This window comes from Perca fluviatilis, chromosome 22, assembly GCF_010015445.1.
Source record: "Perca fluviatilis chromosome 22, GENO_Pfluv_1.0, whole genome shotgun sequence".
Taxonomy (NCBI): domain Eukaryota; kingdom Metazoa; phylum Chordata; class Actinopteri; order Perciformes; family Percidae; genus Perca; species Perca fluviatilis.
Genome location: NC_053133.1, coordinates 15,579,245 through 15,592,755, shown reverse-complemented (window position 1 = coordinate 15,592,755; position 13,511 = coordinate 15,579,245). Strand labels below are relative to the sequence as shown.

The 13,511-nt window shown below is 37.8% G+C and overlaps 1 protein-coding gene across 2 annotated transcripts; it reads left to right on the top strand.

Moving 5' to 3' along the window:
- Positions 1–1,188: 1,188 nt before the first annotated feature.
- Positions 1,189–13,383, top strand: sgk3 (serum/glucocorticoid regulated kinase family member 3). Of its 2 annotated transcripts, none has more exons than XM_039790392.1 (17): positions 1,189–1,441; positions 6,398–6,580; positions 6,724–6,807; positions 7,007–7,079; positions 7,217–7,292; positions 7,540–7,615; positions 7,908–7,957; positions 8,248–8,305; positions 8,647–8,730; positions 8,816–8,947; positions 9,447–9,559; positions 10,131–10,167; positions 10,652–10,738; positions 11,053–11,148; positions 11,423–11,578; positions 12,003–12,092; positions 12,474–13,383. In XM_039790392.1, exons 2-17 carry the CDS (start codon positions 6,485–6,487, stop codon positions 12,642–12,644), a joined length of 1,479 nt encoding a protein of 492 aa, XP_039646326.1. In that variant the 5' UTR covers positions 1,189–1,441; positions 6,398–6,484; the 3' UTR covers positions 12,645–13,383. The 2 variants fall into 2 exon arrangements, with proteins under 2 accessions (XP_039646326.1, XP_039646325.1); XM_039790391.1 differs by having other exon boundaries at positions 1,190–1,446.
- The last annotated feature ends 128 nt before the right edge of the window (positions 13,384–13,511 follow it).

Genomic DNA, 13,511 nt, shown 5'->3' with positions numbered 1-13,511 from the left:
TTAAATTGCATGTTTCCATTATGAGGAAGTCAAACTTGCGGTTTCTGTCATATAGGTCTGTCAAGGTGGTTGTAAACAGCCGTGGCCCCCTTGCCTGGTCCTTTGGTAAGGTCAGTTATTGCATGTTAGCATGGCGGCGTTAGCCAGGACCAGAAAAGATAGTATTTCGACTGTTTCCTTAATATCTAGATAAGTATGATACAAGAAGTATCAAACGCCTTTAAAAACAGATTGTTTTTTCTGTAGTCTTCCTTAAATACTAAAAGCTACAAAACTCAACTAAGTTTGATAAGACTTCCACTATGTTTAACTTACTCCTTAGGTAAATACCATCCAACCATATTGTACAGAGCAGAAGGAAATGTATATAATTGGCAGAGCTGGATTACCAGCTAGGCTCACCGAGACTCTCAGGGGCCCTAAAAACCTGTTTTTGGTAATTGTAGACCTACTGTATATGCACCACCAATTACAATACCACCTCATTTCAATGTAGCCAAGGGCCTGTATACAGGTTCTACATTATGGACCTTGTGTCTTTATTATGTTATTTACATGGTATATTCCTATATAAATCACTTTAATTTATGTACTTTGAAATGATCAGATACATACACAATGCACAGAGATAAGTGTTGAAGTGGGTTTATGCAGCCATCATTAGAGGAATATAAACTCCGATTTTTTTAAACATTTAAGTAAAAGTAGAAATACCACAATATAAAAATGATTTAACAGTCCTGCATTCAAAATCTTACTAACGTAAAACTGCAGAATATGAGCAGCTAAAGTAGGCCTACACATTATACAGTGAAGGTTATATTATTATATATCAAATTATTGGATATATAATATCAATGCATTAATATTCATGTGTAAGTAGCATATCATTGTGGTGCATCATCATTCATAAAATAGTTGTATGTTCCTATACTGGTAACTACAGTTGTAGTCTAAATGTAGTGGACTAAAATGTACTATTTGTTTTTCTCTAAAATAACAATAAATGGAAATACTCACAAAAAAGCACAAGGACTACAACATTGTACTTTTGTATTTGAGTTCATGTACAAGCAACATACATTCCACCACTTGGCTACCTCGTGTGTTTTCTCCATGGTATTCTCTGGTTATGTTTTGAAATGCGGTACCGGAAGTACAGTGTGTATTCTCTCTGGTATGATAGCTAGCGGTTGCAGTTGTGAAGTCCCGTGACAAATTTCATTCGAACTTTCTACGGCCAGGAAAGACTGATGTTTTCTGCTTCTCTCACTTACTTGACAGACGCGTATGGACAGCAAGAAACTACACGTTTACTTTGGGGGTTTAGGGGCTTTTGTTACAACAACATTTCATCTGTACTGACAGATGAAATGCTGTAGAGCGAAACATTCTCACTGGACCTAGCTACGGAAATAGATGAACACCACATCAAAATACTGTAAGGTACGTGATGTTCACGTAACATTAAGTTGTTCTCGTTTTGCTAACGTGACGTTGGTTAGCTTTAGGGTAATCAACCTAGCATACGAAGCTCCTGTAATGTTAACAATATAAGAAACAAAACGTTGTTCGGAAGAAACGTTAATAGTAAAGGGATAACTGTTGGCTATTACACAATATTAACTTTTTGTGCTCGAAGACAACACTAAACAGAAGTTCAACTGAAGCAAAACATAATAAACAAAGTTAGCGTTGCTGTGTAGCACACCCGAGAAACGTAGTTAGATGTGTAATTGTAAGCTTTTGCTGTATTGTTTACAGTTTGTGATACATATGGGAGCTTGTTAGAGCATGTCAAACCTTTCATTTCGTGTGTGTTCAGCTCCTCCCTCCTCCAGCTCACTTTGTTCTCCTCTCCTCGGTTGGAGAAGGTAGGCTGTTCCTGTAATACACGTAATCCATGCTGAGATTTAAAAAAAAAAAATGGTACCAGTGTAAGTACACACCTAGCCTCAGGTGTTAGCATACCAAACGGCCCAAAGCCAAAATTAAACAGGCGAGGCCTTCCCAATGCTGTGTTCAATGGAAGTGTTATACTCCCCCCATATAATTGTTCTCTGCCTGTAGAAATCATGTGTCAGACCTCATATGCTGTGAAAATGATTTTCCATCCACATTGGATGTTGATTCAGCTGTGTGGTGTAGACAGTGGTGGCACACAACCATTTCTAAGTTGGGTGATGTGTATATTAATGTTTTTCCTCCTGTGATGCTATTATATATAGCCCAGTTAATAAGTTTGTAGTGACAAGAAGGATGCTTTTCTTGATTATCATTTCTCCTCTGTTCCCTGCTGACAATATTATAACTCTGTTGTGTAGAAATCTGCTTACTTTCCACTTGTTGTGAGTTGAGGAGGTTCACAACTGGTTCCTTGATGTAACAGGTTGCTATGAAGAACATGTATTTGTATAACAATACACGTTATGCAAGATGGCAAGATGCATTTTACTATTTGAGAGCTACATCTGTGAGAACTGTGGTGTGGGAATTTAAAACTGCCAACCAACATTAGTTCAAATCTCGGTAGACCTGGTATGCTGAGAAGTTGCTTATGCTTGCCCATAAAGCGTCTAACATTCTTTGATCTCAAATTTTTTAAGGCTGATGAACCTGTCATTTTGTCAGTGCACAAGCTGATTCTAAAAGGAAGTCAGCACCACAGTTTGCACGTGGATATCAGTGAGACAGGTCAGATTAGGAATTTGTCCAGATGCTGAGGTCAGTTGCACGCACCAGGGTTGTCTGAGTTCATGCTCCTCACACTTCTCCAGCTGCACTTCCTCAATCAGAGATCTGTCTCTGTTGCATTATAATATGAAACATCTAAACTACAATAATGTTTATTTTATTCAGTTTATCCCACACATAACGATTTGCATGTGTCCAACCTGTTTAATCTAGGTGCATTGTCAATGTTTAAACATTTGATGTGAACCTAAACAGCCTTGACCAACTGCCACTTTGCTCGCTTGAAAGCCATGATGTCTCTCTCTCATGGGTGGGCCAAATTCTCTGGGTGGGCAAAGCAGAGAAAGGGGAGGTAACCTTGCTCCTTATGACCTCATAAGGAGAAGATTCCAGATCGGCCCATCTGAGCTTTAATTTTCTCAAAGGCAGAGCAGGACACCCAGGGCTCAGTTTACACCTGTCACCATTTCTAGCCACTGGGGGAACGCATATTAATGTTAAAAAACCTCATAAAGTGAAATTTTCATGCCATGGGACCTTTAATCGACAGATCTGTGAAACTGAGTTTCTCCACAAAGAATCATGCAAAGCACCTTGTTAAATCTTGTGTTTACCAGAGATGTGCTCATAAGTTTTTCGGAAAGAAGTCATTAAGGATCAAAAAAGCATAAAAAATGACTAATCAAGCTACTAAAGAAATCTTAGTTGACTAAGACCAATATGACTGATTAGATAGATAGATAAATAGATACTTTATTCATCCCAAGGGAAATTTTAGGCATCCAGTAGCTTAGACAACCGTAACACAACAAACACATACACACATATATCTCACATACATAAAAATAAAATAAAAATCACTCACAGAAAATTAAAGAGTTATAAAAATCACTGACAGAAATTTAAAGAGTTAAAGGTGCTAAGGTAGACTGTGTGCAATGGTGGCAGTGCAAAAGAGAACAGAATCAGAATCAGAAATACTTTAATAATCCCAGGGGGAAATTGTTTTTACATCAACCGTCCCATCAACACAAGAACAGTGTAGGGATTGATCAGTGCAATAGCTTATTATTAAATCTTGACTATGAAAAGACCAGAATCTAAACCTAATTATAGAATTAGAATTGCTTGACAGAAAAGAAATAATATACGTTAAGAACAATAAAGTTGACTCCCTTAGTCGACTACCGTAATCGACTAAGAGGGGGCAGCCCTACATAATAAAGGTTGTAATTGACAGCCCCGATGAAATAGGTTGCCTTCCTATTTCAGGTCTTTGTTTCTTCATCTTCACTAACCATTTCGCCTTGCAACGGTCTGTGTTTCCGAGTTTTATCAGTGGATGCATGCCTGATTGAGCTTTCACATCTGAGTTAACGTTGTAGGGGGACTTGTGCTTTGTTTTCTTTCTAAAATGGCTTGTCACACATGATACACAGCCACACACGTAGAAAAAAAAACATGTTCAACATCCTCATAGGATATCCACATGCAAGGATGTGTGTTTGAGCTAAGCAGGAAGAATGCTATTTTTGATCCTGTGTAGTAGTCCAGCATATTTGTGCCTGTCAGCACAAGTTAATTCATGCTGTGGTGAAAATGCAGGGCATGCTGGGCTTAAACTGCAGCTAGGAAATGTGCTTAACATTAATTGTGTTCCTTCTTATACTCCGTATGCCTTTCCAAGCTTTGTTTTCAATTCTTATAAATAAACTTGACAATGTCTGTGAGCGGGTGTGGTGAGCTGTAACATTCCATAGGAAGGAGTAGCAGTGTCAGCTGAAAATGTAAGTTGTACTAGATGGTTGTAGGTTAATTCTCCCGTTAACAAAAGTATTTCTGGAATGTTATAAAGCAGGTCCTACGCAGTGACGTACAGAGTCACTTAACCATGAACACATGCACAGATGTGTAGCAGCTCAGGGACACAGCCAACCATTTTTTTTATGTGCACCAGCCACAGTTGTACAAACCTCACCAGCTCTCTGTGTTTAAAAGCCAGGTTTTAAAAACACAAACCGATCTGACGGTTTCCTCCATGGAGTGGTGAACTGGTAAATACAGCCAACATTTGTCATCTACATGTTGCCGGTGAAGATACAGTTTTAACATGAGTTTAAATTATTAATTGATCAATTGACAGTACATTTAGCAGCCACTGTTTTGATAATCAGTGTATTGCTCAAAGTCATTTTTCAAGCTTAATATCCAAAACTGCTCTGCTTTCAGTTTCTTAAACGTGAGGATTTTCAGTGTCTCTTTGTTTTATGTCATCAAATGAATATCTTTGGGTTGAACAAGACAAGAGATTTTAACATGTCACCATGGGCTCTCAACAATTGTGATGGACTTTATTTTCATAGACCAAACAGTTTATCGATTTAAAAGTAAAGACAATTGTGATAAAGGAAATGTTTATGTTATTGGTCTCTTTGTGGTTTGTCTTAATGCATGCGGGTGAAAATGAAATTGAAAAAAGTTGAACGGAACAAAAGAGAAAAAAAAAAAAAAGAGTCTAGTGAATGAAGAGGGCATGAAGGTCTCCCTGATCGCACACATGCATTTTAAAGAGGGACGCTCTTTTGCTGTACCCTCACCCCAACGTGAGCAGAATGAGAGATCGCTTCAGGATGCATTCAAGATCCTTACGCAGAAGGAGAATGTTGACCCAAAGCCAGTTTTCCGTGTGTTGTGACTAAACAACAGTGAGAGTAACAAGGGTTGCGGTTAGAAAGACAAAAACTACTGAACAAACTAAGCTGACCTCACTGAGATAAAAACAATGGACAAGTCAGAGCAGCGGACAAAGAGCTTTGTTGTAAAAGAAACCGACACATTTACATAACTCATGATGAAGGAAAAGAGAGATCTGCCTCTGTGTGTCTATTTTATTTAGATTAATATTTTCCCTATATATAATAGTTCTTTAATATGTCCTCAGGTGAGTTGAATACAGGAGATAACACCTTTTCCAATTGATAATTCACTTTTTAGACTTTTTGCAATAGTAATGAACTTGACCCCCTTCTTCACCTTCAGGGCCCCGAGGTCTTCACCTTTTGTTGCTACTGTTGTCAGGGGAAGGAGTCTATTACACCTCAGCAATAAGCTTTATTTCTCTCTTTAAACGTTGGAGAACAACAGCTCCGGGGGTCTTACTCTTAACCTATTGTGTAACTCCAGCTTCAAAGACCCCTGGAAGGTTATGTAAAAATACCTTTCTACTGACTGGAACAAGGGAGAATGTCACAGACCCAGCATGTGTGTGTGTGTGTGTGTGTGTGTGTGTGTGTGTGTGTGTGTGTGTGTGTGTGTGTGTGTGTGTGTGTGTGTGTGTGTGTGTGTGTGTGTGTGTGTGTGTGTGTGTGTGTGTGTGTGTGTGTGTGTGTGTGTGTGTGTGTGTGTGTGTGTGTGTGTGTGTGTGTGTGTGTGTGTGTGTGTGTGTGTGTGTGTGTGTGTGTGTGTGTGCGCAGAAGACGATGCTTTTAACCAGCAATGCCCTCACAAGCAAGCAACTAACAAAACCGTAGTGAGGAATCAAATTAATAAATTAGAAACCGCTTACAAAGTTATAGTCTGGGATAAAGTATCATATCAGGTGTAGACAACATAAACGCTGCAGACTGAAATGTGTCGAGAGGAGAAGAACACCAGTTTCACTTCCTGAATGACAGAGTGGTCTGTTCTCTTTTCTCCTCTGCAGCAGTGACCCATGATGGCGATGGGCCAGTTGTATACTTGAAGTCTCATCTCGAGGAGGACACGTCACTTTATGACCTTGCACCTTTGAATGCCGGCAGCCCCTAAGATGGAGGAGCAACCCAGTCTCCCCAACGTCAGCATACCCTGCCACAACGAGCAGAGGGACAAGAAAAAGCGTTACACAGTGCGTACAAAAATTCTGTTCATTGTTCAGTATACAGTTCTGAGTAAAAATCGATTCTACAAAGGTAATTTTGTAAAATTAGCATAACATGATATTTATAGACCGTATTAGCATGTGATACTGTCCTTGCCCGTTTATTTCAGGTTTATAAAGTGATAGTCAATGTTGGACAACAGGAATGGTTTGTCTTCAGGCGTTATGCAGAGTTTGATAAACTCTACAACACAGTGAGTGGTGGAACAATGTCTTTTTTGATTTTACACCATATGCCTCACCTAACACATTAGCATAATCCTGTTCACGAGTGTTTCATTCTTTTGATTTACCGGATTTTGTGACATGCTGTTCACATTGACATTTGTGACCATAGATGTTTCCCAACCCTTACATCATTTTCTCTGTTGCTCTCTTTATCTTTTAATGCAGTTAAGGAAACAGTTTCCATCTATGAATTTGAAAATTCCTGCCAAGAGGATATTTGGGGACAATTTTGAACCTGGTAAGTGTTCACTAGGCTGATGTATGACATGTGCAGCAAAACAGAATCCCAGTACCTGATGTTAAACAAATTATTGTTTTGCCCGATCCATGTTGTTTTGCCTAGTGTTTGATTATTAATTTTAAGTTTATTTTAAGAGTTCATCAAGCAAAGAAGAGCAGGTTTGCATGAGTTCATCAAGCGAATTGTCTCACATCCTCAGCTTTGCAACCAGTAAGTGTTGATTCGTGTTCTCACTGTCATTATATTACATTACATCACTGACATTATCAAGATGAATGGCTTCAATGATCTGAATCAAAAAATCTAATCATATCAAATTTGTTTAGCCATACTTCACACTTGGCGTGAATTAAATTAAAAAAAAAAAGATGGAGAATGTTCTGCTTTGTGATGCTTAACTTGCTGATGTGACTTTATTTCTGTTATTTCACTGCTTGGTCCGTTTTAAACTTTACAGGCCAGACGTGAGGGCCTTTCTACTGATGGACAAAATGCAAAACTTTTCTGATGCCTCTGAGGACGAAGACGACAAAGTGAGTGACTGACCAATGGATCAATATCTCTATTAATCTGTGTATATTTTTGTTTTCCTGCTGTCTAACCACGTCTTTTCTGTTGATGTGCTGGATAGCCCAGATATAGTGGATAAGTTAGGTCTTCTACCTTCAATAGTCTATCTAGGCTAAAAATAAACACAGATTGCTATTGTAGTACAGATAAAGGACTGATTTCTTTGATCCAAGAACTGTCCTTAGCAGTGAATCAGTGTTGAGTGTGTCTCAGTTTTAGCCTAATCTAGGTAATGTTTTCTCTGCTGTTAAACAGAACAACTCTACCTCCAGAAACATTAACCTGGGACCCTCTGGAAATCCACAGTATGTTCAACCTGTTTACTGTCAACTGTTTTATAGCAACTTATTGATATTTGATATGTTGTATTTATATTTGCACTCTTTCCTACTTTGTACTGCAACTGCTGCACAACAGTTTTCCCCGGAATAAAGTTCTATCTGATCTTATGTTTTCTCAAATACACTTTAGGAAAATCTAATGATGTAGCACAAAGCAGGCTGCCTTGCTGTTTTTATTAAACTTGCAATTGTGTGATCACATATAATACATTTTTACATGCACAGATATTAATGTGCTGTCATTTTTATTTCAGTGCCAAGCCCACAGACTTTGACTTTTTAAAAGTCATAGGAAAGGGGAGTTTTGGGAAGGTATGTGAACAATACAATACTGGAAAGTAAAGTTGCTTTCTGTTCATCCCAGAGCGAGAACTTTTACGGGTACAAACACAAATTATGAATATGTTAAGATAAAGTATGTCTTCAATGTAGTAGTTTCATTATGTAGAAAGAATCATGTTGCCTGATATATTTTTTTCGTACTTGGAGTTACATTTGTTTTGTTTAGAAATGTTTTTCTATTGGGGTAGCAACAAGTTTTAGTTCTGCATGTGTTGGCCTTTCCATGTAGGAAGTGAGAACCAGATCTGGAATTATTCTGGTTTACACTGTTGATACAGTGTTCAACATGCTCTCTTTTCCTTGTGATGCAGGTTTTCCTTGCAAAACGAAAACATGATGAAAAGTATTATGCAGTCAAGGTTTTACAGAAAAAGGTCATTCTCAACAGAAAAGAGGTAATTTTACTATCAAATATGACTATCCATTTTTAGGGCATGCAAAAGTGAATTATAATTCTTATAAATCACTCCTTCCAAACAGCAAAAGCACATCATGGCAGAGCGCAACGTACTGCTAAAGAATGTGAAACACCCTTTCCTGGTTGGCCTTCATTATTCCTTCCAGACCACAGACAAGTTATACTTTGTCTTGGATTTCGTCAATGGAGGAGAAGTGAGTAGTTTTGTGAATAATGTGCTCACACAGAAACGAGTCACAAGTTCAAGAAAAACTGAGATGTCAGTAATATAGGAAATCTTGTATTACATAGCTTGAATGAAATTCCTCAAGGCAGCACTGTTGCTGTTGTTAACAATCCCATTAGAGATCACACACTGAACACACAAGAGTGTGAAATCCTGTGTTTCTCCTTCAAGTGTGATCAGCTATTTTAAAGCTGTCATGTGTGACTATGTGAGAGTGACTAACTACAATCTGTAGCCCAGTAAATCTGCCTCTTTCTTCTGAATAGGTTGACTACAAAGTTCAGTATTTACACTTACCAGACGAGTTATTTATTAAATAAAGATAATTTGTATACAAAATCAGATACATTTTTGCAACTTTGTCACATCATGGTTAATTATTTGATTTTCTCATGGTGGTGTATTCTCCCACAATACAGTTGCCATATAATGCATTCCAATAATCTAACAGAACATTTTCATTTCAGCTTTTCTTCCATCTTCAAAAAGAGCGGACCTTTCCAGAGCCCAGAGCAAAATTCTACATTGCTGAAATTGCAAGTGCACTGGGCTATCTGCACTCTCTCAACATTGTTTACAGGTATGTTGAGGGTTTATTAAGAGCACATGCTTAGTGGCTTAGTAGTAGTGTTAAGATTATTAATTAGATCTCCTAAACATAACTAAGGTCTAAAAAATTTGACAATATTTTAGTTGCCATTTATACACATACTAAATCAGACATTGAGTGTGATGAAGTTTACAATGTATAAAATTGAACATATGTGTGTGACACATGTTGGCCTCACTCACATGATAATGTGTCTTCAGGGCGGTAGCTACCATTTTCTGTTTGTTTGGGCTTGAACTACCTGAAAACAAAAGTATATTCTACAATTACACACAAATTACACTTTTTTCTAAGGCTGATTCTGATATTACTTTAGAGTTCTTCACCAAATCTATGTTCCTGGCATTATAGAGATCTATTTGAAGTAGCATTTAGATCTCCATATAGGGAAATGCAATGTAGTGAAATGTATATTTAAATAGTTACATAAATATATATAATACAAAAAAAAATGTATTATGACCTCAGTGTTTCGAAATGCTGGCTACGGCCATGTGTTTGATTTACTTAAATTCATTCAATTGTGTTCATTTTTGTCCAGAGACTTGAAGCCAGAAAACATCCTCCTTGACCATGAAGTGAGTTTTCCTGTTTTTTAACCAAACACTGCTGTGTAATTGATGTACAACCACTCTAGCAGTACTTACACTGAATATACCTGGATTGCACAGCACCTACTTTTTTCAAGTTAGTTATTATGTTGACAATACAATACTTATTTAAGCGTATGGAACACCAGTGCCTCAACACTGGCTGCAGATTTATTACATGGGACCGTACAGCACACATTTCATTCTTTTCCAGTCCAGTCATTTGTACCACCAGTGAACAAGTGTCATTTCCAGTTCTAGCTGGACAGAATTTGTGTGATTGGATTAGGTCTTACTAATGATTTTCCTGCCTAGCCTTATTGAGAAAGTGAGGGAACGGTGAATGGGACTGACTGAGCTACACTGCAGCCAACATTCCTGGGCAACAATAGAATCCTCAGTCCCTGGGGATAATGAGCTGCTTGTGTGGCACATGTTGTCTAAAAACGTCCCTGTGTCCTCTCTTTAAAAGGGGCATATCATTTTGACAGACTTTGGATTGTGCAAGGAAGGCATTTCCCAGACAGATACCACCACTACATTTTGTGGAACACCTGAGGTATGGCAGCATTTATTTGGATGTTTACATGTCTGATTACTACCAATTTTTCACCAGAGCGCTCCAAAGAAGTCTCACCTACAGTGTCAAAAAGTAATAATCATTAACAGACTTGAAGTGTGGTTAATGATTGTATGAGTGTATTCCATCTTGAGGCCATAGTGTTGTCTGTGTCGAGATATGAATCACATTTTCTAGAGAGAAAAATAGGCTTTTATGAGCAAAAATAGTTGATAAACATTTGGATGGTGTATTTTAACCAGAAGCAAGATGCAAATGTTATATTATTATGTTTGTGTGCTCCTTCTGACCAGTACTTAGCCCCAGAAGTCCTGAGGAAGCAGCCGTATGATAATACAGTGGACTGGTGGTGTCTGGGGTCAGTGCTGTATGAAATGCTCTTCGGCCTGGTGAGTTTTAACTTTGAGCCTACTTTTCCTCAAATATCCCTAATGCATTGTACTCATTTGTTGCAGTATACCACACAATTAACAGTGATTAGTATTATTTCATTCTTTGGTAGGCAGTCTTGACTACAATTATGGATAACCCTTTTTAGTTTTAACGTGATGTGCTGGTCAACCAAAGCCAATTGGACAATTTGCTTTAGTGCTAAATGTCAAAGCGCCTTATTGCACACTCCCATACATGCCTCTACGTGTCTCTTTTCCATTCATATCCTAGCCGCCGTTCTACAGCAGGGACACACATGAAATGTATGAAAACATTCTCCACAAACCGTTAGTGATGCGCCCCGGGGCGTCCAGCACAGCCTGGTCTCTTCTCCAGGGCCTACTGGAGAAAGACGGCCCACACAGACTGGGGTCCAGGGAAGACTTTGTGAGTGGGATTATATAGTACACCTACACTGTCCAGATACAGACACTACATGTACAGCAGAGTTCCTCATGTTTGGGCTCCCTCGTGTGGCCGATCGATGTACATCATGTAATTTCTGTAAATACATTACAAATGAAGTCGTTCAACGTTTTCAGTTCAAAGTGCTGAAACATTAAATGGCAGTTTAAAACATCAGTATAAGAGAAAGAAGTCTTCAGCCTTGATTTAAAAGAACAGAGTTGCAGCAGACCTGCATGTTTTCTGGGAGTTTATTCCAGACATGTGGTGCATTAAAACTGAACGCTGTTTCTCCATGTTTAGTTCTGACATGACTTTGGGGACAGAAAGCAGACAACTCAATTTTGTTCATCTAACTTTCTATAAATACAAAATGAATGTTAAGTTATTTATTCTACATTTTCAGAGTGAGATAAAAGAACACAGCTTCTTCTCCTCCATCAACTGGGATGACCTTGAACAGAAGAAGATCCCTCCCCTATTTATACCGAATGTGGTAAATATTTGTTTTAACAAAAGATTTGAATGAACGCCTCTCTGATAGTCCGTCAACAAAAACTGAAGACGAAAAACTTAATTGCAATGCTCTTGTATTTGATTCTACTGTATTGTTCTAATTAACAGTGGAGGTTGCCTAATTAGGTAAACTACCTCACGAAAATGCATTTTTATAGACCTAATTTCAAGTGGGGTTTTGGGAGTTTTCTCTTTTAAGTCTTGTTTGTTGATTTTTGGTTTGAAGTTTAGAATATTTGACTTTCTCATTTTAAAGCACTTTGTAAAATCAAGTTGTAACTGTATTGTTGTATTCCGAATTTGTTCCATGAACGCTAATATGACCCGTGTTTTATTCCCTCTTTCCCCAATGTTTTTACAGAGCTCTTACTGTGACATCACAAACTTCGATCCTGAGTTCACAGATGAGATGGTCCCCAACTCCGTCTGCTGGTCTCAAGACCATTCCATAGTCAACGCCAGTGTAATGGAGGCCGACGACGCCTTTGTGGGCTTCTCTTATGCGCCAGCTTCAGATGACTCTTTCCTATGAAACATTCCCAATGAGGTCTTCAATTGCCTTAACCATCATAACTTCTTTTGACTAAAGGGAAGAATTTATACAATGAATTAACTTGTTCTATGAAGCCAAAGCATTCAGCTGAGACAAAACAGCACTTAACACAGATTTTGGTTGGAACAAAGTTTGCCAGAAAATCTTTATTTTTTACCAGTTTGTATTTATATAAATATATATATACATAACAGATGATATTTTTAAGAACTAAGGACAGCCATCCTCTATTAATGTTATTTCTGGTGGTTTCTAAAAAAGCCTTAAATGTGTCCCTTAAATGAAATCAATTAGCAGTTTTCTGAAAAAACTTGAAGAATTCACTGGACTTAAAATCACACTATTTGACTGTCTGATGGAAGTGTGTTCATCCATGTAATTACTGTAAAAATACACTTATGTATCATCATCGTTTTAACTAAGCTGGAACTAGGGATTACTTGAGAGACCACTGAATAAAGCATTTTGGTTTATAGGTCACATTTGTACAAGAAAAACATGTCTTCTGCTTCTTCAGTTACTTTTCAGTTTGTCTTTAAATATTTAGTGAATCGTTTTTTGTTTAGATTTTTTGTATTTGTGTTTATTGTTTTGCTTTGCCTTATAACATTTATTCATAATTGCAGAAATTAGAAATCCACAATGCTTTGCTTCGTCTGGCAATTAACTAGGCGTATACTCCTGCACTGCAATAATAAAACTAAACTATCAATTAAAAGTTGTCTGAGATGTTTGTGTATTTATTAGTAACAATGCATTTGTTGTAGTAACTGACGAAATTATTACATCATTTTATCGCACCAAATTCTAGTCCTTCAGCTGCTGGGTGGTCACCATGGCAACGTG

Excerpts from the sequence above, each read along its gene's own strand:
- sgk3 (XM_039790392.1), top strand. The coding sequence starts at position 6,485 with ATGCCGGCAGCCCCTAAGATGGAGGAGCAACCCAGTCTCCCCAACGTC. Across the intron at positions 10,168-10,651 it reads ACATCCTCCTTGACCATGAA|GGGCATATCATTTTGACAGA; the intron begins GTGAGTTTTCCT and ends TCTCTTTAAAAG. Across the intron at positions 11,579-12,002 it reads TGGGGTCCAGGGAAGACTTT|AGTGAGATAAAAGAACACAG; the intron begins GTGAGTGGGATT and ends CTACATTTTCAG.